Source organism: Urocampus carinirostris, chromosome 2 (genome assembly GCF_059441175.1).
Source record: "Urocampus carinirostris isolate Australia breed hairy pipefish chromosome 2, RoL_Ucar_1.0, whole genome shotgun sequence".
NCBI lineage: Eukaryota > Metazoa > Chordata > Actinopteri > Syngnathiformes > Syngnathidae > Urocampus > Urocampus carinirostris.
Window position 1 is genome coordinate 51,383,158 of NC_142350.1, and position 15,791 is coordinate 51,398,948.

A 15,791-nucleotide genomic window follows, 5' to 3' on the forward strand; every position below is an offset into this window, starting at 1 on the left:
CATCCCGGAAGTTGAACACGTACCGAGACAGATTGTCTATGACAACATTACCCACCAATATCAAGCAATCCTTGTTTTGTCCCCACCAATACTATCCCTCCATCTATCCATTTTCTGTACCGTTTATCCTTATTAGGGTCGTGGGGGTGCTGGAGCCCAGCTATCTTTGGGCAATGGGCGGCGGACACCCTGAACAGGTTGCCAGCCAGTCGCAGGGCACACAGATAGATACAACTATATCGAAGTGTCCTTGGGCAAGACACTGAATCCCTAATCCCCTCGATAAGTCAAGTCAAGTCATTTTTATTTGTATAGCCCTAAATCACGAAGAGTCTCAAAGGGCTTCACAGATTATTACACTATATTACACAGACTATTTTTCAGCCGACGAGAAGAGTAGGTTATTCATATGCTATGGAGTAGAAGTGAGTTTTAAGCTTAGATTTAAACATTTCCACTGAGGTTGCAGATCGGATCTCAGGGGGAAGAGCATTCCACAGCACCGGTGCCTGGATGGAGAACGCTCTCGAACCAGCAGAACACTTCTTTGCTCTTGGGATCACCAGAAGACCGGCACTCTCAGATCGTAGGCTTCGGACCGGGACATAGGGGCAAATCAGATCTGAAAGATAAGAGGGAGCAAGTCTATGTATGATTTTGTATAATACTAAGAGAACCTTGAAATCACATCTAAGGCTAACTGGGAGCCAATGCAGGTTAGCCAAAATCGGTGTTATGTGATCGTACTTTTTTGTCCTAGTTAAAAGCCTCGCTGCGGCATTTTGTACCAGCTGAAGAGACTTGATTCTAGACTTCGGGAGACCAGAGAGTAGTGCATTACAGTAATCGAGACGGGAGGTAACAAACGCATGAATTATAATTTTCCGCATCTGACTGAGACAGTATTGAACGGATTTTAGCAATGTTACGAAGATGGAAGAAAGCGGTTCTAGTAATTTTCTTTACATGCATTTCAAAGGATAGATCAGGGTCAAATATGACACCTAAATTTTTAACTGAGTCACTCTGTGTGATGTGACATTTGTCAATGTTCACAGCAGTTTTTGAGAATAAGTCACGGCATTTAGATGGACCAATGACTAACATTTCGGTCTTTTCAGAGTTAAGACGCAAGAAATTGAGTGACATCCACTCTTTTATCTCAATGAGGGAGGCCTCCAAATTTCCACAGTTTAGTGTGGGAGATTCCTCCAACGGAAGATATAGTTGAGTGTCGTCTGCGTAGCAGTGGAAGCTGATATTGTACTTGCGAATAATATCACCTAATGGAAGCATGTAAATGCTGAAAAGAAGGGGGCCAAGCACTGAACCCTGCAGAACACCAGAGGTAACATTAAAGGGCTCAGATGTCATTTCACCATATTTAACAAAGTGCGTCCTATCTGAGAGGTAGGATCTGAACCACGAGAGGACGGTTCCTGAGAGACCAATCCATTTTTCCAACCGTTCTAGTAGGAAATTGTGGTGCACTGTGTCAAAAGCAGCACTAAGATCCAGCAGCAGCAAAAGTGATGAAGCGCCAGAATCCATTGCCAGTAGGAGATCATTTGTTACCTTGATCAGAGCTGTCTCAGTAGAGTGGTTAGCCCTGAATCCTGATTGCATGGATTCAAAAAGGTTATTCTCGGATATGAAATCATTCAGCTGCTGTGCCACTACTTTTTAAAGTACTTTAGAAAGGAAAGGTAGGTTTGACACAGGTCTATAATTACTTAAGATTTCTGGATCAAGGTTGGGTCGTTTCAGTGTGGGTTTAATAACGGCGGACTTAAAAGCTGCTGGAACTACACCTGAGGAGAGTGATATGTTTATAATATTTAGGACTGAAGGTCCAAGGACGCCAAAAAGACTTTTTAATAAGTGAAATAATAATAAGCAGGTAGTTGCCTTGAATGGCTGATGTTGCTATCGGTGTGTGAATGGGTAAGTGTGAAGCACATTGTAAAGCGTCTTCAGTGACTTGAAAAGCGCTATATAAATGCAGACCATTTACCTATTAAGAATTTTCGTATATTTTGTGGTATTGGTGCTTGTCATATATTGGTATTGGTCGGGTAAATATGCTATCGAACATCCTTATTTCTTTCAGTTGAACAAAGACATCACATGACTGTCATGAGTTGATGTTTCTGCTGCAGCCCAGCTGCCGAACCCTCCATACCGGCCGGCGTCGCTGTTTCTCGGCTACTGTCTCTCCGTCCCTCCCTTCCAATCACCAAAACTTGGCAGGAAAAACCTCAAGGTTGAAGAAGGCGTAACACTACCGTGCATAGAGAGTACAAAGCAGACCGGGCTCGGTCCAATGTGTAGCTCTTCCCTCCCCGATCCGACCTCCGCCAAGGTCCTCCTCCTTCCCCCGCCCTCTAAGAGGCGGGAGACGACGGCATTGCCGCACACACGCGAACGTTGACGAGCGGAAGGAGAAAAGTTGGCGTTGACTGCTCGGAGACCAAGCAAAATGCGGCAAGGTCAGAATCCAAACGGCGGTGACGGTGGTAGTTTACCGGGAAGCGGACGGGAAGACGCGGAGGGGGATGCCGCTTTGCGTCGCTTGTCTCCAGCATCAACGATGACACCTTTCCCCAAAGAGGACGTCCGCCCTCGCTGCTAAGTCACGTTGATAAACTTGGGAGGAAAAAAGGGGGAGACTAGTAAAGACTTTTTTTCATGTGTTATGATTCACTTTAAATTATCGTGACATTTCCTGCCTCCTCCTTCCCACAGCCCTGGGCTGCTCACCTGGCTAGCTAAGACGCTCCCCGTCGGCTAGCTAACCCAATAACCTCCCTTGGTTCCTAGTCTTTGCAAATCAGCGCGAAGTTGAAACCAACTAACCCCTGCGACTTATCTAAACTCCACAAAAGCTACAACTTCTCCACTACGTGAAAAATATGTTTCGTGGCAGCTTACCGGAGCGCGAGCTCCTGGTGCTGGTCCTAGTGCTTCTCCTGCAAGTGTTGGTCGGCTCCCCGGACGTGGGTCACCACGACGACGGGGATGTCCACGGCGGGACGGAGGAGAAACACAATTTCACTAAAAAGTCATTCCCGGTTCTAAGTTTCGAGTATAAACACATCCAGACCCCCTTCGAGATCTCCCTGTGGGTCTTGCTGGCTTCCCTGATGAAATTGGGTGAGTTATTATTCATTTTTATGTTATTGTTGATGAGAGTAGCAACAACTGGCCTCCTTCCAGGTAAAATCACGTTGAAAAGACGTCAAAAAGATGGGGAGGTTTCGTCCACAATACTTGTTTTTTGACAACTCTCACAACAAGTGGCCACTTACTAGGCAAAACAACTCTAAGAAAATGCATTTCAAATACCCTGAGGTTTCATCCTTTTTGTGTTTCTGTCAATAATAGTAGCCACAAGTGGTCTACGACTCAGCAGCAAAATCACATTTAAAAAAACGTCAAAAAGATGCTAAAGTTTTGTCCAAAATATGTGTTTGTTGTATTATGTTCATAATAATAGTATCAAGTGGCCTAATACGCCGCAAAACATGTTGAAAAGGTGTCAAAAGATGCTGAGGCTCCGTCCAGAGGATGTCTTTCTGTTTTTGTAGATAATGGTAAGAAGTGGTGTCGTACTCAGAAAAAATAAGTTGAAAAGATATTTTAAAAGACTTCTATGTTCTGTCCAAAAGGCATATATTGTGTTTGTGTTGGAAATGGGGACAGTAATTAGCCTCCTCCTCATCAAAATCATGTTGAAATTGCATCCGAAAGACGCTGAGGTTCAGTCCAAAATACTTTTTTTGCATTGTCAATCATAGTAACAGGTGTCCTCCCATTGGGCAAAAACACATTGAAAATACGTCAAAAAGATGCTAAGGTTTTGATCAAAATATGTTTTTGTCGATGATAATCAGAACAAGTGGCATCTTTTCAGTAAAACACGTTGAAAAGATGTCAAAAGATGCTGAGGCTCCGTCCAGAGGATGTCTTTCCCTGTTTTTGTAGATAATAATAACAAGTGGTGTCCTACTCGACAAAAACACATTGAAAAGGTTCCAAAAAGACACTGCTGTTACGGTCAAAAGATGTCTTTTGTGATGTTGTGGATAAATGTAACGATAAATGGCCTACTCAGTAAAATCACTTTACAAATGCATCAAAAACATGCCTAGGTTCCGTCCAAAAGACGTCCGTCCAAAGGATGTCTTCAGTGTTTTGGTAGATAATAGAAACAAATAGCCTCCCATTTAAATGGAAAGGGTCTGCATTTGTATAGCGCTTTTCAAGTCACTGAAGAACTCCCAAAGCGCTTTACAATTTGCTTCACACTTACCCATTTACACACTCACACACAGATAGCAGACTCAGCCTGCTTATTATTAGGGATTCGGTGTTTTCACCATATAACTCAGAGGTGGGAATCAAACCTGCAACCTCTTGATCCCAGGACGAGTGCTTTACCTCCTGAGATGCCGCTACGGTCCATCTGGATCCTCTTGTTTTTTCCTGCAACGTGAGTTCCCACGAGAGCCCGTTAGTTTCATTTTCCGTTTTGTCAAATCTACGCCTTTTTACTATAAGGGTACAAAATATCTTTGCATGCCTTTTGGTGTGAGAACGGGTTTCCATGGATTGGTCCAGAGTACACTCTGATTTTATCTTTATTTCTAAACTTTGCATTGCTTCTCTCCAGCTCAATTTTTTCAAAGTCCAAATACTCGGTCTAGTCCCTGAAAAAAACACTGCAAGACACTGGAATGTCATTTCCCCTTCACTATGTAATGCTGTTACATGTATTACGTTACTCCCCGAGCCTGTAAGTTACCTAATGCTCCTTTTGAAATAAAAGCATCAATAGATAGGTAATCCTCCATTAAAAAAAAAAAAAGTCCATGCACTGGAGGAACAAAAAAATAATAGATGGCTTGACCTAGCTGTTAGTTTGTTAATACTGTCAATTTAGCAAAAAGACATAAAAAAAGACGTCTAGGTTCTGTTCAAAAGTCATATCTTGTGTTTTTGTTGATATAGGGACAGCAATTGGCCTTCTCCTCAGCAAAATCTTGTTGCAAATACACCAGAAAGACGCTGAGGTTCTGTCCAAAAGAAATCTTTTTTATTGTCAATCATAGTTACAGGTGGCCTCTTACTCCGCAAAAACACATTGAAAAGACGTCAAAAAGACTCCAATGTTCCCTTTAAAATACATCTTTTCTGTTTTTGTTTATAGTAACAAGTGGCTTCCTACTCGGCAAAACACATTGAAAAGATGTCAAAAAGATACCTACGTTTTTTTGTTTTTGTCGCTAATAGTAACAACAAGTTGCCTCCTCTACAAAATCGTGTTAAGAAAGAAAGATGGCGAGCTTCCGTCCAAAATGCACATTTTGTGTTTTTGTTGATAATAGTTTCAGACTCGGCAAAAACACAGTAAAAAGACGTCTATAAGATGCCGAAATTCAGTCTAAAAAGCGTCTAAGTTGAAAAGTGAAAGTTGGAAAAATGTTTTCTTGAAGATGTTCAATGTTGAAGAACTTTTTGGACTCAATTTGGACCACAACTGACGAGGTAAATTATCAATTTCCGACTTCATTTAGACTTAGATTGATGGGCTAAACGCAATCCTATGTATGTAAGCGCATACGTGCTAAAATTATATAAATAAAAACACAATTTTTTAAAACAAAACAAGGTTAGCTAAGTAACAGGCAACTATGCAAAGGCTAGTCATTTTTTTTAATATGGGATTACCATCATTTTTATAATGCTGTCTTTTGATTTAATTTATCATGGTTTTAATTATTATATTAATTAACAAAGTCTGTTTTTGTTTCAAAAAGTCCTTTTCCAGAATTTCCTATTTATTTTTGCAAGTCATTTTATGGAAGAATGACTCCTGCTGTCAATCAAACTGTAGCTGGTGGGACTTTCAACATGATTCGTTGATTTCTTGAAACAGACACGAGTAGTCAACCTTGCAAAATCGATAATTCAAGCTAAAAACTGCTTAAAAGGCCACTAAAGACATTATTATGAAAAGTAGGATGATCCTTAATTTAATATTCATTCATTCATTAGCTACACCGCTTATCCTCAGTAGGGTCACTGGGGTGCTGGAGCCCATCTCAGCTGTCTTCAGGCAGTGGGCAGGGGACACCCTGAACTGGTTGCCAGCCAGTCGCAGGGCAATCAGGGACAGACAATTCGCTCACTCATTAACACCTAGGGACAATTTGGACCGGCCAATTAACCCAACAGGCATGTTTTTGGAATGTGGAAGGAAACCGGAGTGCCCGGAGGAAACCCACGCAAGCACGGGGAGAAGATGCAAACTCCACACAGGAGGTTCGATCTCATGACCTCAGAACTGTGCCGCACATGGGCTGAACACTGCTCCGCCGTGCTGCCCCTTAAGTTAATAATTAGAAGATATTTTAATTATTATAATTTTTTAACTAACAGAGCAAATTGTAATTGTAAGACTTTACTCCATTATAGCTTGCATATACCCACTTCTACCACACCACTTACACCACAGCTCTTGACAAATCTTTTTGCATTTGCTTCCCTGTCGGAGGAGGTACAACTCATGAATATTTTCCAAAGTTACAAGGTAGCTCTTTGGCCATGTAGTTTGTACATGTGATTTGCATATTAGCGCCGGCCTCTCTGTGTCGATGCTGCAGTTAGTGCTTTTGGTGCTTCCTCCCACATTCCAAACCGTAAATATTCCGCTCATGAAGACTTTATTGCCCATAGGCGCGAGAGAAATCTTGTTCCTGTCCTTGGTCTCGTATTGAACACATGCAGGCACTTTCTGCTGCAAGGTTTCTTTACAATTTTCTTGCGTAAGAGCACCAAACGTTTGCAACTAACGTTTTTGACCGACTGAATTTGACAACACGGCAACCTTTTAAATAACTGACAAAACTGTCTCAGAGAACTAGGATATTGTGTTATTATTCTCCGTAATGCAATGAAAAACAATATTGTTACTGTATACATTCTTGATTCATTACTAATCAACTGAAGGATTTTAGGTATTTGTTTTAATTTTGATGATAATTGCAAGAACTCCTAGTTTGGGGGTTGGCAACCCCCCCACTCAGAACCTGCATGAGTGTGTCCCTAGCGCCTTTCCAGTAAATGTTTACAAATGGAAAAAGATTGGAAGAGAAATATAATTTTCTTATAATATGGTCTCTTTAGGAGGACAAACATGGCACAACAACTTTTAATGTTTTCCAATGCTGTAAAAATGTGCAGAATGAATTATACATTTTAACTACTTTGGCGCGTTTTTCTTTTCCTCTCTTCGGTTTTTCCTGTGTTGGAGAGCACGAGCTCCACCCCTTTTTAAAGGAACAGAAGCACAATCTAACTCAACTTCAGGCCTAATTTCAACACAGAAGTCACATTAAACGGGTCGGAACGCAATCCTGTCATAGGCACCTTTTAGTAGCTGCTTTTATTAAGTGATTTTTGTCAGTAAATATTTGAGTGACAGGGATATTATTTGTGTAATGGCCCAAGAATTAGTTTGTTGATATGGTATCAAAAGAGAGAGAGTAGAGAATACTGCTGTGTTTTATCCATGCACTGACTTGTTCGACATTTGTTTTTGTATTTTTTCCCTCCAATGTGGCTCTACCGCTGTTCTAGCCGAAGATATTACAATATCACTAAAAAGTAGTATAGTCGGCCGTATGCCATGATCAGCAATATCAAATAAATGAAACGCTTTCAATAGTTCAATTGATTTGTAATGGATCCAGAATGTGTGACATGTTTTAATTGCATTTTAATTGCATTACAGAAAATTGATAACTTTTTTCAAAATATTCTAATCTTCTGAGACAGAGACAGAAGTTTAAAAATGCCATGATGATGATCAATTAACTAATCAACTATTGGAATAATACATGAATCATTTGAAAACTGTTCAATTTAAAATGTTTGAAAGTGAGTAGCAGTGGAAAATGTAACGATTTAAATCGTTAAGGACTTGAACAAGATCAGAATCTCTAAGAATGGAAGGATTGTTAGATCATCCCTGGTTCCTATTGTAATATGTTACCTGGCCTGGATTTAGTACTAACAGAGCTGTTAGCCGCATTAGCAAATAGCTTCCATTTGGTAGGAAGTCTCATACTCGTTGGCATCACTTTAGTTGTAAATGTCAAATATTTTAGCAACTATTGCTAATGCTGGCATTGTAGTCAAGGACTCTAGCCGCTAATGCTACTGTCTTTGCATTAATGCCTAATGTCAACCCATTCAAAATTTGATTTTAAAAAATGCACTATTTAAGTAAAACCCTGTCGAGTATGTAGACATTTCCCAAATTATCGAGATTTTATTCTTTTATTCTTTAGACATGATACAAAAATAGCCAGAAATTGGCAAGTCACATTTTTCTTCACAAACGATCGTGATCACTGTAAATTCCCCACCTCTAAAATTTAGACACTCAAATAATTGAAACAAATCTCATTTATCTTATTACTCATGCAAGCAGGTATATTTTATTCAAGTTCAACTCAAGATAAATCGCTTTTTTTTTTTTTTTTTATGGTTATCGTCCAAAATTTCTGACGGACCGGACTAAAACCTTAAGAGAACACAATGCGATTTCTGCTGTGTGCATTTGAAACTGTTATTTTTCTAATACAGACAGATTCTTTTTGGGCTTTAAAGAAAATTCAATAAAAACAAATTAATTATTAAATAAATAAGAATAAGCCAGAATGAATGAATGAATGACTACATTTTTTTCTTAACGTTCCAACCGTATGCATGCATAATTAATTTACCCCTGTGCCCCGTGATTGCATATTTTTTTTAAAGTTGACAATGCCATAAAAATTCCTTGCCAGGATATTACGACCATTGATAGTTTGATTTCATCTTCTGCCAATACAAGAACACATGTTTGAGCTTGTGGTTCGCATCACAATCACATGCCAGAAAGGTGAATGGATTATCCAGAAGCGATGCTAATAACTCACACAGATAAAACAAATCTTTGTCTTTCGCAACGTTATATGAATAAGATTCCAAATCTTTGTTTACCGCTGCCAGGAGCGGTCTTACGGCAGATACATGGAAGAATAAGGCCACATTGCTACAATGGATTCAATTTGTTCAGTGCAATTGGTCACCCAAGGGGTTAAAAAAATCTATATTGATGAATCCCAGTGACATCAAGTAAACTCTTGCAGGTTTCCGCAGCAATGACTAAGCAGTCCTGATAAAACCTTGGGTGATGGACAGCGGTAGTTTAGTTAATCGTCCCTGCAATAGTCTTTTGGCAATGTGGCCTTTTTGTATTTAGAAATTACAATGTCTGAAAAGGTGCGTAGTTATTATTATGAACAGAGTAATCCCAGTTATTATCCCTAAAGGAAAATAAAATAACCAGTTCTTTGGTATGAACTCATATGACTTTTGACTTAAGACGTGCTCAAACGCCCTGAATCTTTAGTCTACCATCATTTTTATTTTTTACTTGGCCACATAATAAATAAAAATATCAATGTTCTTACTAAAGTGTGTTTTAGTTGCACTATCAAAACAAACTTTAACATGCTTGCTAAAATGTTGATCTGCTTCAAAAGTAAAACGTCGCCGATTGTTTTTTTTCCACACTTGTTTGAGAAAATATTCTCCAGAAATTAAGTTTTTAGGCCAATGAAATGCACTACAAGGAATACTGTATTGTGTTTATTTTCCTATTGGTCACAAAAACAGGAAGATGCATTGCTATGAAAACTATTAAATGAGCAGCATAAATGAAGAAAAATGGGTGTTTATGGTTCACGATGTGCCGTAATAATTAGACAGCATTGAATGGTAAATGGTCTGGATTTATGGAGCGCTTTTCACGTCACTGAAGACCCCCAAAGCGCTTTCTCTTTACACTGTGCTTCACACTTACCCATTCACACTCACACACCGATAGCGGTGCCATGCAAAGGCTACCTGCTTATCAGGGTCATTAAGGGTTAGTGTCTTGCCCAAAAACTCTTCGACATTTAACTCTGAGAAGCCAGGAAAAAACAGGAAAAAAAACATGTATATTTTTATTTTTTAGCTGTTCACCTGTCAAGATGTGTGATACAAACAGGAAGAAAAAATAAATCCTCTATCACTATATGCAGTAGGTATAACAGAAAAGCTGTAACTTACTTTTGTTTATACAAAGGATTTATGGAATTGTGGCTAACTAAAGAGGTCCAGATTTCACACAGTGTCCAATTTTATGTGAACAAGCTCAAGATACAGTATATGTGCTCAGTACTATTTTTGGTTTGGTGTTAGACCTTGGGACCTTTCAAATATATGGTATATACCTTGGCTTAACTAAAGACTGGCCAACGCTCGGTTGTTTACTTGCAGGCAATTATCCAATTGGAAACAGTTTTGTCAGTATTCCGATTATGTAAAGCATTGTAAACGCACACAGTGATCCGGCAAAAGTCTTTGTCCAAAGAATTGTCATAGCAATGATTGGGTTAATCGTTTGATTTTCCGAGTATTCCTGTGTGTATACTAATGTTTGTAATCCGATTGCTTGTATGTAAGCGAAGTTTCTCTTATCAGTGCCCCAAAGCATTGTGGGACTTGTATTACTCGTAAAACGCCTCATGTGTTTTGGTTGATTTTTCTGGGACATATTTGTTTTATTTTATGCCTCAACGGAAAATTCCACAGTTGTATACATCCATATACGTTACAAGTCTATGCTTTTCTCAAGCCACATCTTGTAAACAATTGCAGCTCATTTTTGGAGCACAGAGTAAACAAGCATGGTCGTACGTTAAATTTGGTGATTGACATAAGTGAAAGCATCCTTTATGTCAAAGTTTAATGCAAAAACAAACATTTGCTAAATTACGTTGATCGTGCTTTGCCCTGGTCATGGAACAGCATGTATATAATATTAGTTTGTTTCCGGACAACTATTGATTCATATATCTCCAAAAATGAGACCTCTTATTCCAGTTGGACAATTATCTGCAACATAGTCACTGTCATGCTTATGACAAAACTGCTTTTTGAAATCACAGTTTAAGAGCTTTCACACCGACAGACACTGATTAAAGAGGGGGGCTTTAGCAAAATGGCATGTAGGCAAAGACTATTATGGTATATGCAGGAAGAGATACCAGAGTGACTGCAGACTGGCTGACTGACTGGTGGCCTTAAGCCACCAATTAACCCAGGAAGACTGGAAAATGGGATGCGGCTAATTTAATGCGGTTGCTTTACGGCTTGGCCTGGTCCCGGTTGGCGCCTGACGCATCCCCCGGCTTGGTTCTGCCATCCACAGCCCATTCATCTTCTTGGCTGTATACTGAGACGGTTCCCAATCTTTCTGGGTTATTTCAAGCCAAGCTTGTTGCAGTGCAGTCTCGATAAATTACAATTGTAGCTTTGTAGATTGGCCATAACATTTTTTGAGAATGAAACATCAGAGGGCTTGCGTTGGTTGGTCTGGTGCCAGTCTTTGTGTCTGTAATCATAAGTAATTGCTACGAGTGCATTATCTAAATGACCTCTTGGCTCATTTTGTTTATTTCAAGACGTAAATAAACAGATGAACGTAATGAAAAAAGTCTAGTCATCGCTAGGTCATATAATAATCCAAGAAGGAAGCCTTATCATTTCATTCTACTTCCACAGATAACATTCATTGATGGTTTGTGAAGCAAACCCTTCACTCTAGTGCGTTTTCAGTGTGAAAAACAAAAAATACACCTATTTTGATATTATTCTATTTCTATTGGGTATTGTTGTCAGTTTGCACAACAATCCTTAAAACAAATTGCATATTAAATGTTAAAATCAGAGATTTTCCAATTGCGAAATAAAGTTGCGTGCCTGGAAAAGGCTTTGAAGCAAGAACGGATAACGATTGCAACTTTATTGATTTATTTTTTTCCGCCATGTGCTAATCACATCTGCTCATCTTGCAATAATAAAAAGGTCTAGTACCCGTGTTGTCCAATTCATGTGTGTGTTTGAAACACGAGAAAAAAAACTACTCTTTGTTCTTTTTCCTCTGAATGCTGCACTATGTTGCTATGAATGATTCTTTAAAATTGAGTAAAATAATTCCAATTAAACAGTAATTTGCTTACTTATTCCAGGAATGTCACCAAACATTTTGTAACGACAGTATACCTCATAAAACTAAATACATTGATAGGAAAAATGATTTTTACATTTCTGTGATGTGACTTTAGCTAGTACCGATGAGTTGGTAGGTGTGTGCTTAGGGGGATGAGACAGCGGATTAAAATGAAAACTTAACTTTAAATTTGCAAGAATTGTCATGAACTTAGAAGATTTTCTTGCTTTAATCGCCCCCTTATTTTTAATAATTGTCCGATGTGCCTTTGTTCAAGGCCATCTATTTTAGCGAAGGTAAGAATGCATGTTCTCCTCTTTGTATTTCTCTATTTTCTCAAGCTTTGTTTCCATTGTCATCATATTTTTGCGTCTTTACCGTCAGTGCAAGTTTTGGGACTTTTGCTAACTTATAGTTTGCTACACGAGATTTTTGAACCGAACAAAAAGAGAGAAATGGTGCATTGTGGGAGGGAGTTCAGCCAATAGGCATATCAGCATCGTTAAAAAATTTGTTGATCTTGTATGTTGAGAAAAATGCTGTAACGAGGAGATTAAAAATATCTTCCTCCACATTGTAAAGTGAACATAGTGAGGGGGGGACGCCATATTCTGGGATCTACTGTTTATTCCCTTAACAATGACTCAATTTATGCATATTTGACTCATTTGTGCAGTGTGCATTGTCTACTTTGAAGAACCTGTACAAATTTTTAAAGTTATTACTACCCAATATACACCTACCTAGAAACACACCTCAAAATAGTTTTAAGATATTTGCTTTGAGAACATGTTTTTGTTAAATGATTAATACTTTTATGTTTGAGTCCAAAGTTGAACGACCCATCAAAAATCAGTATTGTATATTGTTGTAGCCTTATCTTTTGACTGGAAACATAGGTTAGCTATTTGAAAACGCACCTTTCACAACGCCTGAGTCGACTTGAGACTCCAGATGTGCAACTTGGAATTGAGATAAAAGACATTTTATCTAAAAGCCACTCAGGCCACTTATTGTGTAAAGATCGAAATCACCAAGATGGCTAATCCACTCGTATCAAGGGCATCCTCAATGTCATAAACTATAGCTTGGCTTTATATCCCTTGGGAACATTTTTGAGCGTCCATTTAACTGGAGATCTATCCAAATCATCTTCTGTTCCTGATAAATAAATTGGATATGTGTTAGCTTTAATTAACAATGTTATCTGGAATTTCCCAAGATCATAGCCCTGTTCAAGCTGCTCTACAGCAACACAGAGAGCTGTGTCCGTATCAACGGCATTGACTCCGACTGGTTTGCTATCTCCAGCGGCGTTCGCCAAGGCTGTGTGGCTGCTCCCGACCTTTTTAATTGCATCATCGACCATCTGATGTTCAGGGTTAGTGAGCGCATCCCCGGAGTGTCTTTCGGCAACTACCACCTGACTGACCTGGAGTATGCTGACGACACCATCATTCTCAGCACTTCCTACAGCCAGCTGAGAGACGCTCTGGGCATTTACAGCGAAGAGGCAGCGCGGCTTGGCCTGCAAGTGAGTTGGACGAAAACCAAGTTCATGTATGTCGGTGATGGACCAGATCCACCTCCCATCCAAATTGGTAGCGACATCGTAGAGCCTGTCAAGAGCTTTGTATATCTGGGGTCAATGGTGACAGACAATGGGGACCTAAAACCAGAGATTCTCTGCAGAAGAGCCCTGGCAGCATCTGCTCTGCAGTCTCTCTGGAAACCACTCTGGCGGCACCAGACCATCGCACGCAAGACGAAGCTCCGCATTTACAACCTCGCCGTACTCCCTATCCTGCTTTATGGCTCAGAAACATGGCTCCTGAACGACACCCTGGCCACAAGAATCGATGGTTTTGATAGCAGGGCTCTCAGAACCATTGAGAACATCAGGTGGCCCCAGCGAGTCTCCAATAAAGAGCTCAGAGCCCGCACGTGCCAGCCCCAAGCATCTTCCTTGGTCGCACAACGCCGCACCCGCTGGTTTGGCCATGTCCTTCGTCTACCACCAGACCATCCGACACGAGCCATTCTCCAGTTTGACCCAAAGGCCGCAGGCTGGAGACGACCACGAGGGAAACCCCGCACTCGATGGCTCGACGTCGTTGCGGGCGACCTCCAACAACACGGAGTTGCCGTAGAGGATGCAGAACAGCTGGCACAAGACCGCCAGCATTGGAAAAACCTGGTTCATCTGGTCGGCTCAACGCACAGGGACGGGACCCCCCGACCTTCGCTGGAGCAATAAGCAAGCAAGCAAGCATCTGGAATTTAGATTTTATAATCAACTTACGTCCTCAATCCATAGCGGTAGTTTTGTCCGGTGTTTAGTTTTATGGGCCGTCTCTGAATATACTTGCATGCAGCGGTAATTTTTGATTGGAATTATCACTGATATTTTGAAACATACGACACACATTCAGTCATATTCAAAGCTACCATTTGGTGTACAGTTGTTAATGTTCAGATCTACGCTTTGGTGAGGTTTTTGGTTGAGAAATGCCTTTTAACATAGTTTTTTTTCTTAGAAGATCAATTTACTTATTATTTTAGACTGCTGGGATACAAAATTAATCCCTTGAAGGTGAGGATCACAAAGTGAAATTGCTGTATAGAATGGTATACAAACCTATGGTAATTAGCTAATGCGTTCAGAACCCCTTTAGCATCACTGCAAGCCATGGGACCCGCAGAATATAAATACAGTAAAAGAAATTACAAAAAAAATACAGTATTGTATCACCGACTTGCAAAGTCTTTATGAAGCACACAAGATTCTGAACTTGTGGGAGGTAAATCAGCCAAAAGCATATAGGCATTTTCAATGGCAACAACAATATCAGATACTCGCAGAAACAACTACATATGCACAAACACGGCAGGGATTATATTTTATAAATTTTGTGGTCATGTAAAATAATTTGTTTCTGACGTGTATAGGGAAAATGCTTTAAAAGAGTGCTGAAAAACATTCCACACTGTAAAGTAAATACATAGTAAGGGAGGGACACTGTATCCCTTGGGTCTACTATACTCTTTTACACAGATCCACTTTCTGTTCATAGTTCCTATTTGACATATGGAGCCTTTTTTCGAGCCACACTATCAAACATGGTCAATCATGTTCAGAACTAAATATTGACACACTGTTTTGTTTTCCACCTTCAGTTTCCCTTTGAGGTTTAGATTTGCAAGACAACACAGGGGCGGTCATGTTAAAGGCTTTTCTTTGACTGACTAGTGCTTCTCTTTGAAACATACTCTACGGATGTTTAACTTTGCACATGTTGAAGTCCAGGAAACGTCTTTATTGTCGGGGCCACCAAAGACTCCGCGTCTGTCGTGCTTCCATTTTGATTCAGCAACAATTAGTCACCTGGCAACAGTACACGGTTCCTGACCTTCAATGCAGCACAGGGCTGACTGGATAGAGCCGTTACCCTTTGCTTGGTTCTAATAACCCCCCCTTGTTTGATGGCCCCCAAGAGGGAGATAGGACCAAGGACATATTATAAGGTTATGAATGAAGAGCAGCCAGGAATGGCGGGGGAGAACTGGAGAATTTGACCACCTATGCGCCACGTTTACGTCACCAGGAGATACTTGAGAGCTTTTCTTTACATGTGTTGTTGGACACAGCATGTTCTCCACTGCCTGCTGTTTCAACCTA

The 15,791-nt window shown here is 40.1% G+C and overlaps 1 protein-coding gene across 1 annotated transcript in view; it reads left to right on the forward strand.

Moving 5' to 3' along the window:
- Window positions 1-2,303: 2,303 nt before the first annotated feature.
- slc9a1a (solute carrier family 9 member A1a) overlaps window positions 2,304-15,791 on the forward strand; it is a 55,328-nt gene continuing 41,840 nt past the window's right edge. The window contains exon 1 of the mRNA XM_088327034.1: window positions 2,304-3,153. Within this exon, the coding sequence (XP_088183160.1) occupies window positions 2,913-3,153 (241 nt within the window). The 5' untranslated portion in view covers window positions 2,304-2,912. The remainder of the gene's footprint in view (window positions 3,154-15,791) is intronic.